Here is a 26,524-nt window from a genome sequence, read left to right as displayed (position 1 = left end):
TTCACAAAACTGAGTTGGATGTATTTAATATTCTTTTGGACCAAACATACGTATTTTCTTGAATATACAAAATATTCTTGGACATACATAGACCCTTGGACATGCATCATCTCTATAAGCATACATCTTATTTTTATATTTATATATAAATATATACAATAGACTCTCATGGGAAATACAAGTTTCTAAGACATACAGGAAAATATAGAGTATAACTTTGATTTTTGTGACTAAAATACGTTTCTTATAGAGTTAAAAGTTCAAACTTAATGTATGATCGCCTCTTACGGTTCTACCAGGAGTTTTGTGGAAAACCAGTCACGAATCGACTATTAACCATCTACGAACTGGCCATGAACCATCTACGTACTGAGCAAGACATTTTCATGAACCACTGAAGATTTGATTGTGAACCAAATAAAACTGACAAGGAACCAGTTAAAATAGCACCTAAAAACTGGCCGAGAACCAATCATGAATCGCTTAAGAAACTGGCCAAGAACAGCCATGAACCACTTAAGACCTAGCTAAGAACCACCACAAAATCTGGCCTACAATTTGTTATTGACCAGCCTAATTACTGGCCAAAAACAGGTTCGTGTACCCAACGCCTAATCACCTTCCACTTTACAAAACTGGCCTTGAAAACCCAGGAACTGCAAAATTATGTGAACCCATAAACGCTCAAAGAATCGTCCATGGAGATCTTCTGGACACCACTAGCTTGTGCAATAATAGTGAATAAATAAGAAAACGGGTTACTTGTTATTTACAATATCTGTCATCATGGACACTATTATAAATATATATATATATATATATATATATATATATATATATATATATATATATATATATATATATATATATATATTATTTTTATTTTTTCACTGACACGTCTTCTGGGTGAGACTTGCATTACGATGAGCGTTTTGTGCGTCGTTTGAGAGCGTGTATGGATAGATGTATGTGTGTGTGTATGTGTATTTGTGTTAGGGTGTATGGGTGTGTTGGTAAATGTGTGTTGAGCAAATGACCATATCTGGGCATGTATTGCAATGTATGAATGAATTAAATGTGTATAAATTAGTGCATGATTGTGTTTGTGTATGCATGGATGTTTTTGTTTACATGCCGGTTTGTGTGTGTGTGTGAGAGAGTCAGTGTTTGTTTACATTGGTGCGCATCTAGACTTTCATTTGAACTCCCTCTTAGTGTGCATCCCTCCGGGCTTTTTCCTTCGACATGCTGTGCTTCTTCTTGGTGTGCTTCGGCGGTAGGACGACGGGATGGATGTCAGAGCATATGTCCACTCTGGGCACGTAGATCTGTCCTTCCGGACACTTTTCCGCCCTCGTATCCTACAGCGATAATATGGTGCTGGGTCAGGTCGTGTGGCTCTGAAGGTAGCGTCGTTTCCACTGGGGCCGTGCCGGGTGGGTGCTCGTGTTCTGCCCGGTTAACACAGCTGTGGGAGAGTCAGGAGTTAACACGCTAAAAATGTTACACAAATGTGAAAATAAACATCAACAAATCATACGTGAAGTGAGATATGTTATGAAGTATAATATACTTACATATTATGAAAGACAACAATAACTTACATATCGAGCTCGGCGACGTAGATCTCGTGGGATGGGCACTTAGGTCGACGATGGTCAAAGTCCTCAGGCACGGAGATTACGAAGCTGGGATTATATATTGGCAGGCTTCCACCACCACCAGTCTCTCCTGCCCGGGTCTTTGTTCCAATCGGCCGTCGTTCACCTCCACCACCGTCATTCCCTCAAGGTCCTCCTCGATGATCTCCAGAATGGGTAGATTCTCGGGGCTGGGTAGAACGGGCTTTTGAGGGCTGCGTTCGTTCACGGGACGACATCTGGGGAGAAGAAAGCGAATTTGTTTGTTATCAGTCACAGACAACCAAAGATGTGTATCTTTTTGCAATCACTAATTGTTGATGAGTAGTGTATTTACTAATCTAAAATATGTGCTTAAAGACCTTAGTTTTTCATACTATAGCTACGTGGTAATACATTATATCATCACACCAATACTCAACAGTAAGAGATGTGAACAACACGAAATGTAAAGTGTGGCCAGACCTATGATCACACAATCGAATACTGTACTACATCCTAGACTGTGAGAAACTATAACCTTTCAGGGACAGGTCCAAGCATAATGTGAAATGACACAGCACCGTGTCCACATTTTGCACCTCGTCGCTAAATCAACTCCAATGTACAAAACAAAACAAATAATGTACTGGAAATATTCTGTAACATTCCTTGCCACAATATCCTGACCAGTGGGGTCTGTTAAAACTCCCTTTGTGACCTCTACTGTTTTGTTTTTTTGCACTAGTGATCACAGAATCAGTATGTGGTGCACCATAAACTACCCGACGGTGTAAATAATACTTCATCGAGCCATGATCTTATCTCAATTGCCAGTTATTAGAAGCTTTACACGTTAAATTATATATCATTACAATTCAGGACCGGCGAGATTATTAGGTTATTACGTATTAACTGAGTGTTGTAACACACAAACTCGTTTCACAAACACTGCCACAAAAACAAACCCGTCTAGTAACAGTTTTCCTTGTTAAAGGAAAGTAACTAACTGGCTACGTTATGAAAATGGATTCTCAACGGTTCACTTGAGCTAACATACAAAGAAGAAAACCAATATGGCATATGAATTACACCAGGGCCTAGGTTACGCGGGAAAAACGTCTTGCGGATCTCTGAGAATCGAGACCAAAATTCTCAAAGCCACTAAGTATCTCTTTCTCATAAGTATGAAGTAAAAGAAGGGAACTAGTTAAAGTAGTCTCTATAATTTCGTCGCCATTATAACCAATGTCTTATGTTGTAGCTTAAACAATACATTAAGATGCATCCTCACGTCATCAGTTGATAAACCTGTTCTAAGACGTAATGTTCGGACCCATTTGCTTGCTGACAATCACCACAAAAATAACAAACTTTAGTAAAACAAAATATATATACGAGGACGGCAGGTAACTTGTGTTTTCTAGTGTGTGTGTGTGTTTATGGTCAGTGGGTGTGTGTGTGTGTGTGTGTGTGTGTGTGTTATGGTCAGTGTGTGTGTGTGTGTGTGTGTGTGTGTGTGTGTGTGTGTTTATGGTCAGTGTGTGTGTGTGTGTGTGTGTGTGTGTGTGTGTGTGTGTGTTTATGGTCAGTGTGTGTGTGTGTGTGTGTGTGTGTGTGTGTGTGTGTGTGTTTATGGTCAGTGTGTGTGTGTGTGTGTGTGTGTGTGTGTTTATGGTCAGTGTGTGTGTGTGTGTGTGTGTGTGTGTGTGTGTGTGTGTGTGTGTGTGTGTGTGTGTGTGTGTGTGTGTGTGTGTGTGTGTGTGTGTGTGTACGTTAGAATATCCAGTGCACATCAGTATGCATAGGCGTGTGTGCCTGTGGATGAGAGTATGCATACAACAAAGTCAGTATTCTGTGCGCGTGTATATACTGTATGAAGAGAGAGAGAGAGAGGACATCACTATGTAAATTAATGCAATTATTAAAAGTGAGGTGAGGTTATCCCCTATGACCTTGATACACCCTGGTTCATTCTTCATACCTGGAGGAGGAAGTTGTCATGGTGGGGGGTGGAGGTGAGGAGGACTGAGTGGGGGGCAGGGAGGCACGGATGGGTGAGGGCTGAGAAGAAGGGAGAGGGTAAGTGTTGAGGAGGAGATGAGAGGTAAGGACTGAGGAGCAGGGAGAGAAGAGAGGTAAGGGGTGGGAACGGTGAGGGTTGTTTACAAAATATCAAGACTTTTGTCGATGGTCAATAAACCTGAGATAACTAACTCTTCAACAATAACAAGAAAAATAACAAAAAACCACGTAAACTACAACACCATCCTGAAGGAGGGAGAGGGAGAAGGAAGGAGAGAGGTTTAGGTCTCCCATTCACAACTCGCCTCTTAGGAAACCTTGTTTATATTGTCCTGTATATACAGTATGTGCATGATTACCAATACAAGTGCTGCATAAATAATAATGGTCAAGTTTTATAGAATCAGATGCCTCAGTACTAGTTTTCAAAGCCAGGTGCCCGATACTTAACGATCTGTATGTTGGTTGTTTCTCGTAACTGAAGATGTAAAAATGTGCCTAATTTATTGATTTAAGCTAAAACTAATAAATAAATAAATAAAACCCAGGATGTTATCGAGTTTACATACAGACTTAACTAAATAACGTTAACTGAGCACCAGGGACAAAATTATATTACAACTTTAATCAAGGTACGAAATCTGTGTTATGATTCTTCACGAGTCTACCTTAATCCTATCTGATGATTTATGAACGTATCTAGCCAGAGCAGTCTCGGCGTAATTCTGAAGTCAAACTGGACGTTAGTTAAGTGTTTTATCTGAAGCCAACCAGTTACGCAATTCTTTATGTCTTGACTTACGGGGATTATTAATTCATCGTACGATCCTTCTCCGAATCTGTAGACGTGGTCAGCACATGAAGCAGTGACATTATTATTCGAGAAGGATAACCTTCCCTTTGTATGTATGTAAATTAGGTTGTGGAACGCCATAATGATGTTAAGGGGAGATGGACAGTGTATGTGGACAGTATACGTAAACAGGCCACATGGACAACACACACACACACACACACACACACACACACACACACACACACACACACACACACACACACACACACACACACACACACACACACACACACACACACACACACACACACACCTGACCTTGAACGCTGAGTCGGGCTGTGTTCCACCTGTATCAAGGCAACAACGCCAGGGCGAACATTCAGCATCGCCTGATCCTCTACCCTTCGCTGATTAACAAATCTGTGTGACCAAAGCTTAGACGATCGTCAGCCCCGCCTAATGCCTGTGGTGGCGCTCGTGAAGGACAGTGTTTGCTTGTGGGCACAAACACACACCACCCTGTGTACTAATAAGTGCACCTCTGTATTCAAGGCTATTGAGAGAGAGAGAGAGAGAGAGAGAGAGAGAGAGAGAGAGAGAGAGAGAGTACAAACAGGTACATACAGATTCTTGTAAAAGTGATCCAGAAAATGGCAGAAGTGTGTGTGTGCTCACCTGAAGGCGGGGGGAGAGTTGCCAGTAGGGGGAGCACAGTCCAAAAGTTTAGCTCGCTGAGTGTCTGCCCGGCCGTCTGAAACAACAACAATAACAATGATAAAAAATTATAGTATTAAATAATCACTATTAACAAAATAAACCAACACCGATGGATATTACGGCCGAAGTCATGGTAGTTGAATTTCTTTTCTTGTTTTGCTTTTACACTATCTATACTTCTTGATCTTGTTGATCTCCTTATTCTTGATCTTGTTCTTTTGGTTCTTGTTCTTTCTCGTTGTTTTCTTATTCTTCTGTCTCGTTTCTTCTCACTTGAAGAAACGCATCCCCGTAGTTTAATTTCTTGGTGTGTTTCACCTTGAAGATCATACACGCTTCCCGCCATGGGGACATCCCAGTAGGAGGTGGAGTGCGTAGCCGTACCGCCACAAGCGGCCTAACTTTTGTCTTCATTGCATTCTTGGTCCTGGTGTCCAAAAGACGCGCACCCGGAGTACATGTCTCTGGGGCCTTGCATTTGTTTGTAGTGCGTCCATACTTCTGGGACCTGTAACATCTTGTGGGTGTTGGTATGTATTATCTCTCTGGGACTGTGTCCCATCCCAGTGTAACCGTCTGGTAGTTTATGGAAAAATCCAACCAGAGCTGTCCCAAGTCACTGAAGGTGACCATAAGGATGATAAGGCCACTACTCAGCTGGAGGACAACCTTCTAACCCCTATACCCGAAAAGTAAAAAACCCCTTCAGGACGAGGAGGTTTAATTTCTCAGGAGGGGTGGAAGCTGGAGGATAAGGCCTCACGCTTGGCTATTACGACCTCAGATGGGATAGAGGAGGAGAGTAAGGGAGCCCAGAAGCCATCCATAACACAAGATACATAACAATCAGCCATTTACATACTAACACCCAAATACTCATGAAAAACTACCCACCAACACTGACTTCACAAGCGCCCTCCCCCCCCCCACCCCCGCCATCCAGTAGACAACGACCTACACATGTTCGCCCTGTCGCTAAAGCAACAACAGACATACATACTGTATTCTAAACTAGACCACCTGTAATTTGTACTATCTGTGCATGTAAATATTGGACCCTTGTTGGTGTTGGTATTCAGAGGTGATAACTCCGGCGTAAGAATGAAAACATTATTAATTGGATTCACCTGGACCACTGCCCCAAGGATATGTTGCTCAAGGACACCATGAACGAGAGGTATTTGTATCTTCATATTTTAGGAGTCACCTCAATATTAGCTTGTTTCATCACAAGATTAGCTTCCCTGGTTATTTCACCTGAAGATTAGTCCCTATCTTGTTACACATTATGATTAAACACCCAGGCGCTGCATGGAATGGGTTTTGGTTACGTTAGGTTACCATTGCTGCGTCAGGGCTACATTAACGTTAGTCTAGGCTAGGCTAAGTGACATAGATTACGTTATGTTAGGTTTGGTTAGGCTAGATTAAGGTTACGTTAAGGTGAAGGATCATAAGGTGAAATAAGCTGGGGCTAATTTTTCAGGTGATATATATATATATATATATATATATATATATATATATATATATATATATATATATATATATATATATATATATATATATTATATTAGGAAAACTTAAATTTTCTCCATCACACTCTGGCGGCTGGAGTGAAAGGTACGAGGAAGGAAACACCAAGTACATAAAACGCATACTAACCAAAAACACTTTCCTCTCCTGGTAAAAAGGCACACATCTCAATCTACAAGTTTAATCAAGATGGCTCGCAAAGGTACGACAGGTGATACCAGGTGACAAGGTCAGTGCAGGTTCTCTCCAGGCTTAATAAACAACCAAGGCAAACCTCTCTACTGGTAATTAACGGTGTCGCGTACATTAACCCAGGAGAGTTAAATTACTCAATGAAAAATATACTGATGTATTTAAGGCCTTACCTATTATATGTTAATTCTATCTGTAGAATTTGTATTTAAGGCCTTACCTATTATATGTTAATTCTATCTGTAGGAGAATTTTTTTACGATACATTAATATACAGATCACTATTTGGCGGTGCAGTCCGCGTCGAAACAAATGTTGTTGACTGAGTGAAGGGCTGCAAACACACGTGTCACCTTGTTTACATGCATCAGCCGTTTTGACGGGGGGAGGTCAGAGCGCACTTGCACATATAAACAGATACAAGTTAGATGATTACATACAAATGCATGCACGTGTACATGCACTAAGATATTGGTAATTACACACAAAAAATACGAGCACGTAATGATCGCTATAAGAACAGCCCACTCCCAACAATTGTAAAAATTAACAACTCTGAGTTAATCAGTATGTCCACTCCCTAAAAATCTTCTTTTTTGCACTGTTACTACGTTTAAATGCCCTGTTGAATGAACACCCCCAGTTATTATATATCATATTTGTATCACTTGTACGCTATATTATTTGTCCATCAAATGGTCCATTTCCCAATTATGCAACTGCCATGTTATTTCAATCAGCCATTTATTATTATTATTATTATTACACATACACAAGCAACACATAAACACATTCACATCACAAAAACAGGCGAATGCATTCGTAGACAGGTGCACTTGCGACTCACCAGACAAACACACGCACAGTCGTTTATCAAATAGAGTACACGGGCGACAATGAACCTGTCCCTGGTAACAAGTCTGTGTGTGTACTAAGAAGGAATAACATTAAAAAATAAAATAAAAAATCTTGGTGATATGTTGCTGAGGGCTGGGGAATGATGGAAGGAGGGGGAATGAGGAAGGAGTGGGGGAATGATGGAAGGAGGGGGAATGATGGAAGGAGTGGGGGAATGATGGAAGGAGGGGGGAATGATGGAATGAGGGGGGGAATGATGCAAGGAGGGGGGGAGTGATGTAAGGAGTGGGGAATGATGCAGGAGTGGGGAGAAGAAGGGGGTGATGTTAAGAAGTGGAGTGATGTAGGAGGGGGAATGATGGAAGGGGGGAGGATGAGTGGGGGAATGATGCAAGGAGTGGGGGGAGTGATGAAGAAGAGTGATGCAAGGAGGGGAGGATGTAAGAAGGAGTGATGCAAGAGGGGGAAGATATGTAAGAAGGGGGGAGGATGCAGGAGTGGGGGAGGATGTTAAGAAGTGGGGGAGGATGCAAGGAGGGGATGATATGTAAGAAGTGGGGAGGATGTTAAGAAGTGGGGGAGGATGTTAAGAAGTGGGAGGATGCAAGGAGTGGGGGAGTGATGTAAGATGTGGGGAGTGATGCAAGGAAGTGGGAAAGATATGTAAGAAGTGGGGAGTGATGTTAAGAAGTGGGGGAGTGATGCAAGGAGTGGGGAGTGATGTAAGGAGGGGATGATATGTAAGAAGGGGAGTGATGTTAAGAAGGGGGGGAGTGATTAAGAACATAAGAATGGAGGAAACTGCAGAGAATGAGGAAACTGCAGTACCTATTGGCCCATACGGGCAAGTCCTCCTGCTTACACTCCAACCCCTATTGTTCATATGAGCATCCAACCTATGTTTCTGGAAACAATCCATGTATTCGAGTTAATGATGATATTGCAACTTGTTCCATCTTATCCACCACTCTGTTTCCAAACTAGCAAGCTTACCTATTTCACGCCTAAATCTAAATTTGTCTAATTTAAAACCAGTTTTATTGAGTCGTCTGCTGAGAAGTTTATATTCTTTTTGTAATGTCCCTCGGTTTAGCCCTGCCTTCCACTTATACACCTCTATCAGGTCGCCCTCGCTCACGTTCCTCAAGGAGCAAATGGCGATGCTTAACTGTCTCTCTATACTCGGCGTCCCATGATTAGTCTTGTCATTCTCCTCTGAAATTTTTTCCAAGGATTTCATATCTATTCTGTAATACTGCACAACCGAACTGCGTAATCCAGGTGGTCTCACAAGAGCAAGATACAGTTTTAGGATGACTCAAGAAGTCTTGTAACTAACACTTCCTTTGTGGCGAACCCTAAGACTTTGCCAGCCTTGTTGGCTAAAAACACATTGTTTATTTGGCTTGCTGTCTCACTTATCATTACTCAGAATCTCTCTCGCAGTCGGATTTCTATGCGGTCGTTGTTCATCTGGTATCTGGTTTCTGTTTACATCTCCTATAATGAGTAATTTTACACGGTTTATCGCTATTCTATCTGCCATTTTTCGCACTATTTGAAAAAATTTGTTTAGGATTCTTCCTGTAGTTTCGTTTTGAGTCCTCGCCACAGATTTAATAACACGTCCTATTTTAGTCACCGTAAATTTCGGTGTTGGCTGTCAATGCCGATATTCATGTCGTTTATGCATATAATAAATAATAATGGTCCAAGTACTGAGCCCTAGAACTCCACCTAATTCTGTGACGTTGTCTAATGCGACTTAGTGCCGTTAATGCCACACTCGCTGTTTCCGTCCTGTAAATCCACGCCCTAATCCATATTTAAGGATGTCACCTTTGATATAGCTTCTACCTTTCTAATTAGTTTCGTGGGGGACTCTGTCGAAGGCTTTGCTAAAGTCGAGATAAAACCACATCATAATTGTGCCCTCGTCCACTGATTCGAAAAACCCGATGAAAAGAATGTTAATAGATTAGTTAGGGCAAGAACGTCCGCTTGTGAAGCTATGCCAAATCATTGATCAATCTGTGCTTCTCCAGGTGATTTCCAACAGAGTTTGAAATGATTGCTTCCCAGTAATTTGGCCTACTATTGATATTAGACTGATTGGGCAGAAGTTAGAGATAGTGATCTATCCTCTTCTGAAAAAATCTCCATAACATTCGGCTATCCCTCCAGGATTCTGGTACTACACCTGTTTTAATGACATGTTAAACAACTTGCTAAGGGCATAAGCTTGCTTCTTCCTTACATTCCTTTAATACTCCAAATATCTCATCGGGACCAGGTGACTTATTAGGTTTAGTTTGTCTATTTGCTTACTAACATCGTTACTAGTCACTACTATCTCACTTAATTTGTTTTCTTCACTATCTCTTGAATAGAGTTGTGCCTCGGTATCGCGTTTAAATTCTGGTGAAAACTGCTGAAAATATTTATTCAAATTATTGCTCATATTCTCGTCGTTATCAGTGAGCTTCTCGCCGGTCTGGACCGTATTGGTCCAATCTTTTCTCGTGTTTTTATTTGATACATTTGTAGAATCCTTTTGGGTTTGTCTGCCCCTTGCTATCCTTACCTCATTATCTTCTTTGCTTCTTATCTCGGTTTTAACCCCACTCGCCATCACTCCCCATAATAGTCCCAGAGGTGAATTTCCTCGCCACGACGCATCCTTCTACCTATAGCCTCCTTTTTGGCCAATGATGTTTTTAAATAATTATTTATCCATTTAGGTCATTGTTGTCTGATCTGAGTTTTGTATGGTATATGTCGCCAGCATTAAGTAACTCACTGTTTAATTGTCGTGAACCTGGCAATCTCAGATCTCGTTATCAGGTCGGTGTCATCTGTCAGGTTCACAGCTTAAGCGCGACACCCCCTCTCTCTCAGCTGCCTCTTTAAATTGTCAAAGTTTGTCTTCTTGAAATCTGGTACTTTAGGTGGAATTTTCCATTTCTGCCCTGAAAATCTAACTGAATCGAATGGGGGAGGATGTAAGGAGGGGGAATGATGAAGGAGTGGGGAGGATGTAAGGAGTGGGGGAGGATGTTAAGGAGGGTGATGTAAGGAGGGGGAGGATGTAAGGAGGGGGAGTGATGTAAGGAGGGGGAGGATGTATGAGGGGGGAGGATGTAAGGAGTGGGGAATGATAAGGAGGGGAAGGATGTAGAAGTGGGGGAGTGATATTAAGAAGTGGGGAGGATGTTAAGGAGTGGGGAGGATGTAAGGAGTGGGGGAGGATGTAAGGAGTGGGGGAGTGATGTAAAAGCGGGGAGTGATGTTAAGAAGGGGGAGTGATGTTAAGGAGTGGGGAGTGATGTAAGGAGGGGGGAGTGATGTAGGAGGGGGAGGATGTAAGGAGGGGGAGATGTAAGGAGGGGGGAGTGATGTTAAGAAGTGGGGGAGGATGTTAAGGAGTGGGGGAGGATATAGAGGGGAGTGATGTTAAGGAGTGGGGAGGATATAAGGAGGGGGAGTGATGTTAAGGAGGGGTGATGTAAGGAGTGTGGGAGTGCTGTAAGGAGTAGGGAGTGATGTAAGGGGGGAGGATGTAAGAAGTGGGGGAGTTATAAGGAGTGGGGGAGTGATGTAAGGAGGGGGGAATGATGTAAGGAGGGGAGATGTAAGAAGTGGGGAGTAATATTAGAAGTGAGGGAGTGATGTAAGGAGTCGGGTAGTGATGTAAGGAGTGGGGGAATGATGTAAGGAGGGGGGAGTGATGTAAGAAGTGGGGAGTGATATTAAGAAGTGGGGAGTGATGTAAGGAGTGAGGGGAGTGATGTAGAGTGGGGGGAGTGATGTAAGAAGTGGGGAGGATGTAAGGAGTGGGGGGTGATGTAAGGAGTGGGGGAGTGATGTAAGAAGTGGGGGAGGATATTAAGAGTGGGGGAGGATGTAAGGAGTGGGGAGTGATGTTAGGAGTGGGGGGTGATGTAAGGAGTGGGGGAGGATGTAAGAGTGGGGGAGTGATGTAAGGAGTGGGGGAGGATGTTAAGGAGTGGGGGGTGAAGTAAGGAGGGGGGAGTGATGTGAAGATTAGTGTGGTCGACAGGGGCTGTTGACTCGTGAGGAGGGCCGGGGTGAGGAGGATTTTGGTGTATGTTAAGGGTCGAGGGTGTAGTGTAAGGGCTGGAGTAGTAGTGTAAGGGCTTGGTAGTAGTGTAACGGCTGGGTAGTAGTGTAAGGGCTGGGTAGTAGCAAGGGCTGGGATAGTAGTATAAGGGCTGGGGTAGTAGTGTAAGGGCTGGGGTAGTATTGTAAGGGCTGGGGTAGCGTGTAAGGGCTTGGTAGTAGTGTATGGGCTGGGTAGTAGTGTAAGGGCTGGGGTAGAGAATGGCTGGGGTAGTAGTGTATGGGTCATAATACTGGGGTAGTAGTGTATGTAAAGTAGTATTGTATGGGCTTGGGTAGTAGTGTATGGCTCATAGCATTGTATGGCAGTAGTAGTGTAAGGGCTGGGAGATTGTATGGTCAGTAGACTGGGGTAGTAGTGTGGGGCAGAGATAGGCTGGGGTAGTAGTGTATGGGTCAGTAGTAGTATGGGCTGGGGTAGCATTGTATGGGCTTGGGTAGAGTGTAAAGCATTGTATGGGTCAGTGTAGCAGTAGTATGTACGAAGTATAAGGGCAGTAGTGTAAGGGCTGGGGTAGTATTGTAAGGGCTGGGGTAGCAGTGTAAGGGCCAGCAGTGTATGGGCTGGGTAGTAGTGTATGGGCTGGGTAGTAGCATAAGGGCTGGGGTAGTAGTGTAAGGGCTTGGGTAGTAGCATAGGGCTTGGGTAGTAGTGTATGGCTGGGTAGTGAGGCCTGGGTAGCAGTGTAAGGGCTGGGTAGTATTGTATGGGCTGGGGTAGTAGTGTATGGCCAGTAGATGTGCGGGTAAGGGCTGGGTAGATGTAGGCTGGGGTAGTAGTGTTGGGCTGAGGCATTGTAAGGGCTGGGGTAGTAGTGTAAGGGCTGGGTAGTATTGTAAGGCCTGGGGTAGTAGTGCAAGGGCTGGGTAGTATTGTAAGGGCTGGGGTAGTAGTGTAAGGGCTGGGTAGTATTGTAAGGGCTGGGGTAGTAGTGTAAGGGCTGGGTTGTAGTAAGGGCTGGAGGTATGGTGAAGGCTTAAAGTTATGCTTGTGAGACCCTTATCCACACACACACACACACACACACTGCAATGTAACGAATTAAATAAACACCTTCACATTTCAACACCACCACGAGCACTTTAAAACACCGCCAAGCATTTCTTCCCCATCTTCCCCACCCGCCTGAATCGCAATAATGAGGACTGTAAGTATGTTTTCAGATACCCCACCCATCTCCTGCCGAACTAACACAGGAAAGTCACAGGAAAAAATGAAAAGTCACAGAAAAAAAGTCACAGGAAAAAATGAAAAGTTAACTATCGAATTCTCACATTTTTTAAGGTTAATATGTCAATCAGTTTCAGTAAAGGAATATGCAGAACTGATGGTAACGTAACGTAACGTAACGTAACCTAACCTTTATTACCGGCCACCATAAATTAATTGTGACTTTTTTTCCTAGCCAAAATTGTGACTTTTTTTCTGTGACTTTTTTTCCTGTGACTTTATTACCGGTCACCCTCCTTGCCAATAGCTATAAGCCTTCATATAGGACTGTAGCTACCCTTTTAAATGTTGATACTTCGGCCAATAACGACTACAAGTATATTTTGTTATACCTGTCATACGCTCTTTTACCATACCTATATGTTATATTATACTTTGCTATATAAATAACATACGCTTTACTTTAAGTGCTATAAGCTATAATCTGCCTACCAAAACTACAATGTGCTATGTTGTCTTGTATTTACCTTATGTTATACCAATAATATGCTGTAGCTATCTTGTTTTTCTATATCTACCATACGCTATACAATAACATATTATATACCTATTAAATGGTATTCTTTCTGCTAAACCAACACTAAATTATACGTTACTATATCTATCTTTCAGGCCTCAGGAAGGATGAAAGTTACTGCTGTACCTCGAGGCTACTGTCAGTAACCGTGGGAATCTTATCTGGCTGACGAAGGGGACTGTCAGCTGGAGGATTGGTCAACCTGTCAGCCTAACCTTGGTGCTACGGTCAGTAATCAACATTATGTAATTACTGTACTATACCTGTACTTTATAAAATGTACCTGCAGTCTATTTTCTGTTTATGTACTTTCTATACAGTATCTGAACAATCTACTTATATTTTTTTTACTTTCTACCTATACCTGTACTTATACCTATACTGTACCTTCAACTCATACTCGTATCACCTGAGTAACCTAACAGGATCTTCATGAACGTGTGTGTTATCGTCGTAGTGCAAGGGGGTGAGGGGGAGGGGTACGTGGCGTTGGTGTAGACGTGCGTATCTACACGTATATAAGAGCTACGGTGTGTGTGTGCGTTATCATCTTACCTAGCTGAAAAAACACGTGATAGGATAGTGGTAACAGTGGTGGTAGTTGTGATAATTGTGGTAGTGATGGCAGTAGTAGTGAGTGGTGGTAGTGGTGGTGGTAGTAGTAGTAGTGACAGTGGTAGTAGTGATGACAGTAGTAGTGAGTGGTGGTAGTAGTAGTAGTGACAGTGGTGGCAGTAGTAGTGATGACAGTAGTAGTGAGCGGTGGTAGTGGTGGCAGTAGTAGTAGTGACAGTGGTGGTAGTAGTAGTAGTAGTAGTGACAGTGATGGTAGTGGACTTTCCCGGGAGGATGTTTGTCCCTTAACATGGGGCACTGTATACCTTTATGGGCAAGACCCAAACTGTTCTGACGTCACCAACAGCGAGGCAAGGCAGGGTACACTTCTTAGTCTTGGGACGAGGGAGAGAGAGGGGGGGGGGAGGAGGTAGGTCAAGAACGAAGAGAGGGAGATGGGGAGAGGGAATTACGACAGATTTATAAAAAGGGAGGGATGGAGAAACATCAGATGAGAACGAAAAGGGCGAGGGGGGAAGGGTAGATGAACGAGAAGAGAGGAAATGAGGAAGTTTATTAATATGAGGAGGGAGGGTAAATGGAAAGGAATGAGGGAGATGAGTAAAAAGGGAGGGAGGGGAGGAGAGTGATAGAGAGGGAAGGAGGAATGGAAGGGAGGAGCACGGGGTAGGGAGAGTACAGTGATAGGATAGGAGGAATGAGGGAAAGTTTGTAAAAAGGGGAGGAAGGGAGAGAAGGAAGGTAGATAGACAATAACGGGGTGATTGAAGGAAGGAGAGGAGGGAGGATAGACTATAGAGGGACAAGTAAATTGGGATTGAGGGAGACTTAGCAAAGAGTATGAAGGGAGATAGAGAGAGGAGGAAGGGAGGGTGATACAGGAGATGCCACACATACAGAAATGGCCTCGTTACCCTACACAGTCAACCACCGTGGAAACACCCATATGGACACCCCCCCCCCCTCGGTACTAAAATCCTACCAGCTCACGTTTCAGTAAATTCCTAACATATTATTAAACTAGGGTAGGATAGAACAGCTTAGGTCAACGTAGGATAGCTTAGCTTAGGTTAAGGTTGGCTTTTGTTAATTTCAGTCAGGTCAGGTGGCAATTTGTTACGGGGTAGCTTGTTGGCCTTCTCTCCTTCCTCCTGTTCTCGTGGATCTTCCCTCCTTCCACCACCTACTGTACTCGACCGTCCTTCCCTCTATCCTGGTCAGCCAACCCCCCCAACTTTTGTAGAGAAAGAAGTAGGTGAAAGAAGATCAGAGGTGGGGGAAGGAAGTAGTTCCGAAATTTAAGAAATTTAAGAGGTAGGAGGCGGGCTGGCAGTGTTGCTACGGGTCAACTAAGCTTATAGTGTGTTAAGGTTGTTTACTGAGTCATATTTCATATTCCGCTTCCCTCCCTGTGTTACGTGATACGTACTCACCCCCCCCCCAGTCGACCTTCATTACTTCACCCCACAACAATGAAAGTAGTCGATGACCCTCACTTTCACTTCCCCCTCCCGCCAGGTCTTCCTCCATCAGGCGTGTAGGTGCGTAAGCAGTTTCCCGTAGAGAAGAAATACATTTGAAGTAACTCTAAGAAAAAAAATCCTAAACTCTAACGAACATGGAGATTACTTGTCTTCGTTTAACAGGTGGGTGGCCGAGTTGTGGGAAGCAGACCTCGCCAGCCTCATCGGGATTCACCACCTACTGTTTTGGCTACAACACTGACTACGACCCGTAAACCATCCCGAAAGAAATCTTTTCACAGGGAAGAACGTTACTTTATTCCTTACAAGAGAAATATATAATGTCACCAGAGAAATAGATGTGATCAAAATCCCCCTAGTTTGTTATATCAAATCTTAATATCGCGTTAGGTTATGTAGGATTGTTATATTGGTTTAGGTTTGGTGGGGTTAGGTTAGGTTTGGTCGAGTCAGGTTGGGTCTGATTAGCAGTTTATACAACAACCTGCAATGAAAATCTACTTTCAACCTCTATGTTCTCTAAGAAATTCCCTACTAAAACTTTTAATGGAGTAATTCATTCAGTTCACAAAACCAACTACCTATCAGGTCTATTTACAACAAAACTTTTATAACTAGACTTGCAATATATAGAGAAAGCTTGACAATTTTGTTCAAGTTTTTGTGTCAACAACGTCAGTCACATGACTCCCAACAAGCAGTGTTTATGATCGTCTGAGGAATAAACACAATGAGTTGGCATTATGGCTGTTAGCGTGATGCAACAGTGAGTGGGATGGATATTTTGAATCATTGCCGTTTATTCGATGCTGTTACTGTTGAAGGTAAACCAAATAACGGGGAAGTGAGGGAGGTCACAGAGAATACCGCATGGTGCACAATGGTGTGTGTGTGAAGGCGGTGCCATTCTCTCGGCCATGAACCACACACAGTCTCACTCCCTCCCTCAAGACCTTCACTGGCTGTTTACCTTCACTCCTCAGCACGTCTACCCCGACCCCCCCCCCCTCCATGAATCCTCAGGGGTATATCAATATTATCTAAACCCTTAGATTTTGGCTTTAATGAAGTGATAAATCAATCTCTGTACGTGACGTTGTCAGTCAGCCGTACAGTCCGAGTTGTACTTGTCAGGTTATTCACGCAAACAACTTTTTGTCAGTTAGGTGTGGCGGGTTAGAAAGGGGCACCGACCGTCCTAGCATACAAAATGTTACTTAGAACTTATTTACAGTATGATTGTATATTATGATGCAAGTCACATCACCCGGATCATCAAACCATTCTTAGATATATGATTCACTGTGCTGTCCCACAACTTAATACGTGGCTGAGAATATTAGTGTAGTTCCTGTTTTCACTATCCACTGAATGTTGGCTATAACAATTAATTGTATTTTTAGTGTAAGGTAATGAAGAACATGTAAGCCAGCGGTGTTGCCATAATAATGTATATATTTTTCGAAAGATTTCCGGCTCATGGTACAAACCAGTTGATTCCCTTCTCTAAACAGCCGACACGCGGGGGTTTCTCTGCGTCACCTCTATCAGTCAAATAGATAGTGATCATTTCCTCTTTTCTTGAATATTCTTATCAGATTAATATACCAAATAACGTACAATCAGTGTTCGTTAGAGCTGCGTCATCGCCTTACAGTAAAAATAAGTATTCACTCATCATTGTTGGCGTGAGTTTGAGGTGATGTCAGCGAGGTGTGTTTGTATACGAGGCATTCTATGTTATCGGTGAACATTGGTATCACGTCAGGAACAATACATCCGGTCTACTAGGCAGGAAGAGGATGTGACACAACAGTACAGTAATGTATATAACAGAAATGTACAATTCAAGGAGAGAAATCACCGAGATCAAGCCTTCCCTCATTGAGAAATAACCTACAGCAACTACTTCCTCTCCACATGAAGTAAACGCAAAAGAAAAATAAATTTATCTTCCATTACAATTCCAGCTGTTTGCGAATCGAAAAATGTACTTTAAGTGAACTATGAAGATGCCTGGTGTACAAGTATTGTACTTTGAAAAATTGTGTGAATTTGTGTTTGTGTTTGTGCATTTCAATGTGTATATGTGTATTTAAGGTAAATGTTTGTGTTATGAGAATAAATGTGTGTTCCTTGTGAATGTGTTTGTTCATTTCAATGCGTATGTTGTTGATTTAAAGATTTTTCAAAGGTAAATGTTTTCTTTAAATAGAGATTACGTGTCTGTTTACTTAAGAAATGTGTACTTATATATGTGTGTTTATTGATTTAGAAATAAATGTTAGTTTATTTATAGGTGTTTTTCTTGTAAATATTTGTTCACTTTAAAGTAGATATTTACTAAATTTTAGGGCTGATCTCTGATGACTTTACACTACGATGTTTCATATATTAGCAGAAAACAAATATATTCAAATAAGATCTTATACACATACCTCTGACATATTACCAATGCACTATTTTTTTCCTACACCAACACACGCGCTACTTTATTTTCTTAGAAGAATGTCTTTATTTGCCACCGGATGCCAGTCAACTCGGTGTCCCAGATTTCTCGCTGTGACGTAACCTCATTAAAACGTCGGGCGGGCCAGGAGAGGCAAGCAGACCGTAAAATGTTTTTTATTATATAATATATTCTATAGAAAGTTTAATTTTATAATCAACACTTTCCAAAATACCATTATAACCACGACTCGTTGAAACTACTTGTAAAATAGATGAATATATAAAATTATTCAAAGTTTACTACAACTGAGCGTAATTTAAAAAATAGTCTAGGTCAAGACTTCATATTCTGTCAAGGGTAAAAGAGTTCACATATATTACTGCCTGAATATAGTACAAGGCGTGTCCTTTACCCGAGGCAGCTACTATCACCAGGGGAGGAGACAGTAATGGTCGGTTATGAACCTAATTGTTTCTTATTTCGCGTAATGCAAGACGCACGGCATCAAAATGGCTTGCCGACTGTGACCTACATCCCGGGCATACCCTTCCCATCTCTTCTCAGGTTACTACCAGGTCACACTACTCACACACTGACAGCTGTTTATAAGTGCCTCTACCGGGTACTGTGGGCGTGTGTGTATGTGTGTGTGCAGATTATATGACACAAGGCCACAGAACTTAACCCAGTAAACTTAACCTATTTTAATTTAATGTCCTAAGAGACGGCGCTTCACGGCCGGGCTACCCCTCGTTATGGGCACTTATAAACTTTACAACTGGGGGAGGTGATGTCAGTTGAGTGCAGTGCCGGCCACGCTACCTCCTTGAGTACCGAAGGCTCAGTGTAGGAGTACTGTATTCACTGTCCTAAATGTGTCGCCAAACGTATGATATTTACTTTCACTTTACCTTACATAACCAAAGTTAATACAGGTATGACCTGTCCACCTCCAGCCTAATATATCAAAACTATTCAGGGTTAAACTAATCTAACCTTACTTAGTCTGAACTGTCATAACCAACGCTAACCTTAACCTTTTCTAGCCTAAATAACCAAAGCTCACCTAAACATCTCAACCTAATTCAACATATTCCAATCAGAGTACCGTCATCGTATCTGAGGGTTGGCGACCACAGTCCTCCACTCTAAATGTTCTCGAGCTGTTTTAACCAATTCTATTTTTGTATCTCTATGGGGACCTAGTCTATAATTTAATTCATCAATCTCAGTCTCTGCCTTCCCCTGGACCTCCTACTCTCAACTTTACTCATTATTATATGTTATTGTCCTCTCATCCCTTGACCGAAGTTTCTCATTTATCTTTTTCTGTACATTTTAAGTATTTATCTTTAAGTTTTTGTTAATCTTAGTATTTCATCGCCAATAACACAACATTTCAAATGCTGACTCATGTTGGCCTAAAAAGAAAAAATCTACGCTTCATTAATGCCTATTTTTTCCAAGATATCTATAAGTTTATTGTGTTTTACCTTATGAAAAGAATGTTGTTTTTCTTAATTAACAAAGCAGATATAAAAATTTATTTGAACCTCTAAAGCCCTTTCACTCAAAATTCTCAAACCAAATATAGCTTCTTTAGTTCCTTTTCCATTTCTAAATCCATTTAATTCTTCACATAACTCACTTTCTATTCTAAAATTCATTCTACTCAATAAAACAAAACTTTGCAGGCAAGATTTATTAAGCTTATTGTTCTAAACTGGGTGTACTCTAAGGCTCCTGGTTTTTAGGAACTTGGGAAGTTCGTGTTTTCATGTTTCCTACGAGGTTATCAGCATATACAGTGATTTACTTGCGTGTATATATATATATATATATATATATATATATATATATATATATATATATATATATATATATATATATATATATATATATATATATATATATATATATATATTATATATATATATTTCATGTAGATCCACAATGAAAACGTGGATAAGATAAATCTTGATAAAATCACACGGGAAAAGGGAAACAACGGAGCACCTTAGCTTTCGTCTTTATTCAAGACATCACTGGGGAGGTCTCCTTGGAAGTACAGAGTATATACAGTAGAATTACATATTTTAGTCAAACATTTTATCGCATTCTTACCCATTATTTGTTTATAGATTCTGCTGGAAGCTGATCAACCCCACAGTCTATTAAAAAAATAACTAACGGAATATTGTCCACAATCGTTTTAGTGCTGGAATTCTATTCAGTGACAAATTAACTGTAGGGGTTATATCAGGGGATTTTTTTCCTATATAGTATACCAAGAAATTTAGACCGTGCTATACGCCACATTCTTTCGTCACGTCTGATTAAATTCATTTCCTATTTCTGAAAACAGGCGTGTTGAATAAGCGTATATATAATGGAGTTGCCACTTCTTCATATATTTCACCAGCTGGTGGCCTTTGTCTTACAGTGATGGACTCAGACGCTAAAGAAATATCCAGTTCTCCTAATTTGGCACCATAAAAATAACGAGCGTAGTGTGTTGAGACCAGCAATACTGTGGCTGACTACTGAACTAAAATGTCTTAACACCTACCAGCGAACGAAAATATGTGCATTATTTGACAGCCCTCACGTTAAACTCTTTCGGTTATCTTGTAAAAAAATAAAAGAATATTACTGCCGATAAGAAAGGCCTGGAAACCACCAAAATAAACCAAATGAACACCAACGTAAAAAAATAACTTCGCGGCCTTATTCTTCATCCATGCGTTGTTTATACCATAGATCATAATGTATTAGGGTAAGGCAGGTACTTTAATTCTGGCTCTATACCTTGGTACTTTGTGAAGAATTATACAGTATCACTAAAACCCATCTGGGACTGACAGCTACAAACATGACTTTTATCCCAGCTTCGTGTAGGATACTAGGATAATTTGGTGAGTTAGGGATTGATACGACACTTGCCCTGGAACATTGTAACATTTACACTGCTTCCTGAGGTAAGTGGCACTTATCCCACTGTTAATGGGGCAATGTAACCACTTGTTCTGGTGATTGTGGGAAAAATTTAACATTTGTGTGTAGGGAAAATTTATCACTTTGTACTCAAGGGCCAACAAAGTACTAATACTAGTACTGAAGAGCCAACATAGCACTTATGCTAGTACTTAAGGTCAAACATAGCAATTATACTATTACTGAAAGAGTCAACATAGCACGTATATTACTACTCTTAAAGGCAAAGTCAACATAGCACTCATCCTAGTACTCAAGGTCAAACATAGAACTTATACTAAAACTCGAGGTAAAGCATAACTTATATTAGTACTCAAGGGCCAACACATACTATAGCACTTATACTATAGCACTTAAGGGCCAACACTTATACTATAGCACTTAAGGGCCAAAATCGCACTTATACGAGTACTTTAATAATCAACATGGTATTTATACAGGTACTAAAGGGCCAACATAGCACTTATCCTAGTACTCAAAGGTCAACATAGCACATACTAGTATTCAAGGGGCATCTTAGCAATTATCCCTGTACTCAAAGGCCAATATAGCATTTATCCTAGGGTGAAAAGTACAATAGCACTTATAGTACATCTGGATTTAAACAATTAAATTTGGTATTGGAATTTCTAGTAAAAAATTTTGATGAATTTTTGTTTTATGGATAATAGACTAATAGGGTTTCCTCAGGTGGAATTTTGCTTTATTTTCTATTCTGGTGGAAATTTGTTAGGTTCATGTCAATTTGAGATTTTATGTGAACACTTAATAAAGTTGGTTTCAAAGGGTTAAACCATAGTCCTCATAAGATTAAACACGGTCATTAGAGCAACAAGTATGCAGGCAGTCCTACACTTACCAGTATAAGCGAGGAACATGACGGGGAAGGCGCTGACACAGGCAATAACGGCTCCTAGGAGAGTGAGGTTTACGACTTGCATGGTGGTGGTGATACTGCTTGAACTTCTTCAGATATAAAACCTCTTTCGATTTATCCCAAATTGTAAGCGTCAATAGCACACGCCGCGTGAATAAGGCTCTCTCTAACTCTCCAACCTCGTGTTGTGCTCCTCAGTTACCGCTCTTACCAAGTTACTGTCGGCCCCTCAACTGACGCTCGACGCCGTGCTATCAGGTCTATATATTGTCGGGGAGGAGCTTGCTAAGACAACAAGCTCCGCCTACAGCACACTCCCCCCTCCCCCCCCCTACCTCACACACACACACACACACACACACATACTCTCTCTAGATTACTTGGCTGATTGTGTGTGTGTGTGTTTGTGCACATTCTCGATTGCTTGGCTAATTGTGTGTGTGTGTGTGTGTTTCTTATTTGGTGGGAGCCCTACTGTGTTAGTTTCCCTTTGGTATTGAGAGCGTGGAATCCCTTTACTAGAGTGTGGAATATATTGTATATGAGCGTAGAAACACTGTCATTTTAGTGTGGAAAACCTTTGGCATTTTAGCTTGGACGCTGACATTTAAGCTTGGAAACTTGACATTTTCTTGTGAAAAATGATACATTTGCGTGGAACTGATATTTTAGCGTGAAAACTTATATTTTAGCGTGGAAATCGACATTTTAACGTGGAAAACCTATGGTATTTAAGTGTGGAGCCCTTCATCACAAAGACGCGAAATGCCTTAATTATCTCCTAAGAACGATGTCTGCGTGGAAAAGTGACCCCCACCCCCTAGACTCAACACTGCGCACTTAACAGTCTGTTCACAAGACCGAGAAGTAAGAACGTTTAACTTCCTGCAAACTCTGAAATTAATCTCTAGAGTAAGTCGTCACGTGTTGATGTACCGGTGTGAGGGCATGGCATCGTGAGGATACTTTCACTGTGACATACATAACCAGAAAATGACATAGGAGACACTGAGGAGTGACATCTTACGAGGGGTTGTTATAAAAAAGTTTCCGTTTTTTATTTCCAGTTCACGTAAAGGCATTTTTGTGGGTTCTTTTTTCGCGAAATATTTTTTTCATGTACATCTTCAGTGTGTAGTGATGAAAATAAAGAAGTTAATTTTCTTACATAACTTGTGTATTATGTAATTTTTTGCCATTGTTTTCCCATTCCAACCTTGAATGATGACAACCTAGTTCTTATCTCTGGCTAACAAAACAAAACATTTAAGAACAATTTTTAAAACAGGAACAAAATCATTCTCATTCTGAAAAAAAGAGTTATTTCCCCGTGATATTTTTTTTATTGTAGATATTGATGATAATAAATACATACGGTTCCTCGATACTGTTGCTTTCAGTCGATGAGGTCAGCCGCGCGGGGGAGTCACGGATGTAAACAATGTTAGTCAGCGTTTGTATTGTGACTCAGAGGAGGCTTACATTTCAAGCATTCCTGCCTCTCTCAGTCACATGAATCTAGAATATTGCCCAGTAAAGAATACACATAACGATATACTTTTGATTTTCTTTCTCCTTATTTCCAATGATTAATTGACTTTTAAGCAATATTTCATCTACAGGAAACGGGAATCGAACTTTGGCCTAAACTTCAATAGGAGGTCTTGGTGATTTACTCAACGTGCAGGGAGATGTGAGACTATGATAAATTTATAAGAAAATGCAAGATCCAGGCTCTCGGTGATTAGTTGGATCAATAGTTCTTCTTAACTGAATATTTAGAATGTATTGACTTAAACGAAAACATCAAAATTGCATCAGATTATAATATACACTGACATACACTGGATACGTCAGGTAAAGTTAAGTTAGCCACCTTGATTAGGTTTATATCCTTTGTTACGGTAAGTTAGATTTAGTTTGGTTAAGTTAGCCTTGAATAGGTTAAGTAATCCTCCTATTTGGCCTTGTCTTACTGCTCATTACTGAGAAAAAGAAAGAGAGAGAGAAAGAGAAACTGACAGAGGTCACCGACAGAGGTCACCGGTATTTCCTTTCATGACCAAAGGGTAAAACATAATACCCACCACTGTCAGTCTGTCAGTCCGTCTGTTAACTAAGTCTCGCTTTGATGAATGAAATATTGTATGGATGTTCTTCATAATGAGATGACCAGATTTTTTTTCTTATTAAGGTCAATATGGCATAGAGACCCCAATTGTGGCCACGTTGAAAGGGAATTAAGTACAGAAGGCAATTTACATCATCCAAACAGTTCCGGAATTAATGGAGAGACAGAGAATGGAGAAGTTTGAATCATTAATGTAGATTTGCAAAGATAAAAAAGGCGAGAGAAGCAAGAATCATGGTCATAGATCTAACGAGAGAGAATGGGCGTGGTCGTGTATGTAGTGGGAGGACTCCGGACTAAATGAACCCCAGCCTAGTGTGTGCATACTGAGTGTAAAAGAACATTTAAGAATACCTTGGACTATACATATAAACATAACAGAACTAACAGGTGACACTGACACTACGGTACTATTAGGTAAACTGTATCTTATTCTTTGTAATAGTAGTAATGGTAGTAGTAATGGTAGTAGTAGTAGTAGTAGTATTGGTAGTAGTAGTAGTAGTAATGGTAGATAGGGGTATAGGGGAGAGAATTCAGAACGTTGATCAAGGCAGCTTCACTCCTCTGGTGTTCACAACCTCTGGTGGGATGGGACCAAGTGCAAGATGCTTCTACGCCAGACTCGCGGAGGTGCTATCCGAACAGAATCGGCAGCCCAGAAGTTATGTTACAGCCTGGTTGAGATGTCGACTGCCCTTCTCTCTCATTAGGTCTGCTCTGCTCTGCCTCAAGGGAACGAGAGCATCTGCCCCAAAGCCGACAACAGTTGCAGATATCGACTATGAGGCAACAGTCACTGAACGCCGCATAGATCTGCGGCTTAACTAACTCAACACAGCCAGGGTAGCTACTTATGTATTAGGATAGTTAATTTTAAGATAATAAAATGGCGGCGAAGGTGTGGCTATTGGGGAAGGCTGGAGGCCACGTTGAAAAAAAAATAGTAGTGTGTGTGCTGTGTGGTTGGTAAGTCGTGTTGCCATGATTGCACTGTTTACATCTTTAAAATTACAGAAAGTTCTTCCTGGTGGTTGTCATTTTCTTACGGTAGAAGTTATAATCTGCATTTACCCTGTGTTCTCCCCAAGGTCAGGTTCTACCGTACTGGGCACGTGGATGTGTTGACGATGAACACAGCACGTGTTTCTCCACCTCATTATGTAGTAGGCTAGTGGCTCTACGATCTGTCCACATCTACGACGAGTTGATCTGTCCACTGCTGGTCCGGTTTTTTTCCAAAGTCGAGAAGTTCTAAAGACGTTCCCGCCAACCTCAGTGAGAATTTGTATGACCTCAGCTTGATGTGTTGGACGTGGCCTGGTACGTTAAAATTTGCGGTCTCAATAATGGGTGCGCCCCTTCATCATAAATTCTTGGTAACAACTTGAAGGTCTTACCAGCGTCCCTAGCCCACGGGATGCCGTTGTCAGGAACTTCAGCCTCCTCAGACAGTCTTCTCAAGTTCCTCAGTCCGGGTAGCTGTTCTTATTGTTTTCCTCTAACAGTGGTTCCCAACCTGGGGGCTATGGGGTAATTTGAACCATGTGAGTTCATAATTAAATTAAATAAGGCTTGACCGACATAGCAGAGTGCCAGAGTTTAAACCATATTAGTAGCAAAAAATGCGATTTCATCCATCTCACTGAGTTTTTATTGAACCTTTTTTAGTGTTCTTTTTGCACGCGCGTAAATTTTACGAGCGTGCACGGCGTCGAGTTGAGTTGAGTTTATTTTTGTGATATTATAATACACTGCATTTACTGTAGACATAACCGAGGATTTTATTTTTCACGTGTCCAAGACTTAGAACCTTTTCATACTGTTTTCTTGTGTGACAGTTCTATTGTATGCTGTTCCTGTAGCCACTGGTACAGCTGCGGAAATGTGTTCCTACACCCCCTGTGGTAGCCCGTGTCTCCAAATGGCTCCGTTGCAGTTGTCATATCACTATTATGAATGAATGGGTATTATTCGTGTAACGACGGACGTGATTGGTGGATAGATTTGCTATAGGTTAAATAGGTTGGCCGTTTGGAGACGGGTTACCACAGGGGCGTAGGAACCCATTTCCACAACTGTACCACTATTAATAATGCAAAATTAAAATCTCATATCCAGCATGCTCATTCGAGCGACGTTTCTTTGGTTGCTTCGTCGGAGGTTATATTATCTTATCCGGGGGCCACAGAACGGAAAAGATTGGGAACCACTGCGTCTAAACGATTCTTACTGTGTGGAGAGCTTCCGTCTAGTAGGGCTGCCACACTACACTACATGGCCACAACAGTTCCATCTACAATTCCGCCCTCTAATGTTATCTGGTCATCTGGTCCGTCTCATTAACCCCAATCTCCAGTTTCCTGCCAGTTAACACAC

General features: G+C 41.4%; 1 protein-coding gene across 1 annotated transcript; it reads right to left on the bottom strand.

Annotated features, from left to right (window-relative positions):
- On the bottom strand, positions 1–22,265 carry LOC121872912. Its single transcript, XM_042376018.1, has 4 exons — positions 21,997–22,265; positions 5,116–5,191; positions 1,605–1,879; positions 1–1,468 (listed from the first exon to the last, which is right to left on the bottom strand). The coding sequence occupies exons 1-3, from the start codon at positions 22,076–22,078 to the stop codon at positions 1,681–1,683; spliced, it is 357 nt and encodes a 118-aa protein (XP_042231952.1). The 5' UTR covers positions 22,079–22,265; the 3' UTR covers positions 1–1,468; positions 1,605–1,680.
- Positions 22,266–26,524: the final 4,259 nt, after the last annotated feature.

The sequence above is a fragment of the Homarus americanus genome, unplaced genomic scaffold, assembly GCF_018991925.1.
Source record: "Homarus americanus isolate GMGI-L3 unplaced genomic scaffold, GMGI_Hamer_2.0 scaffold11022, whole genome shotgun sequence".
NCBI lineage: Eukaryota > Metazoa > Arthropoda > Malacostraca > Decapoda > Nephropidae > Homarus > Homarus americanus.
This window is presented reverse-complemented; position numbering and strand designations above follow the sequence as displayed.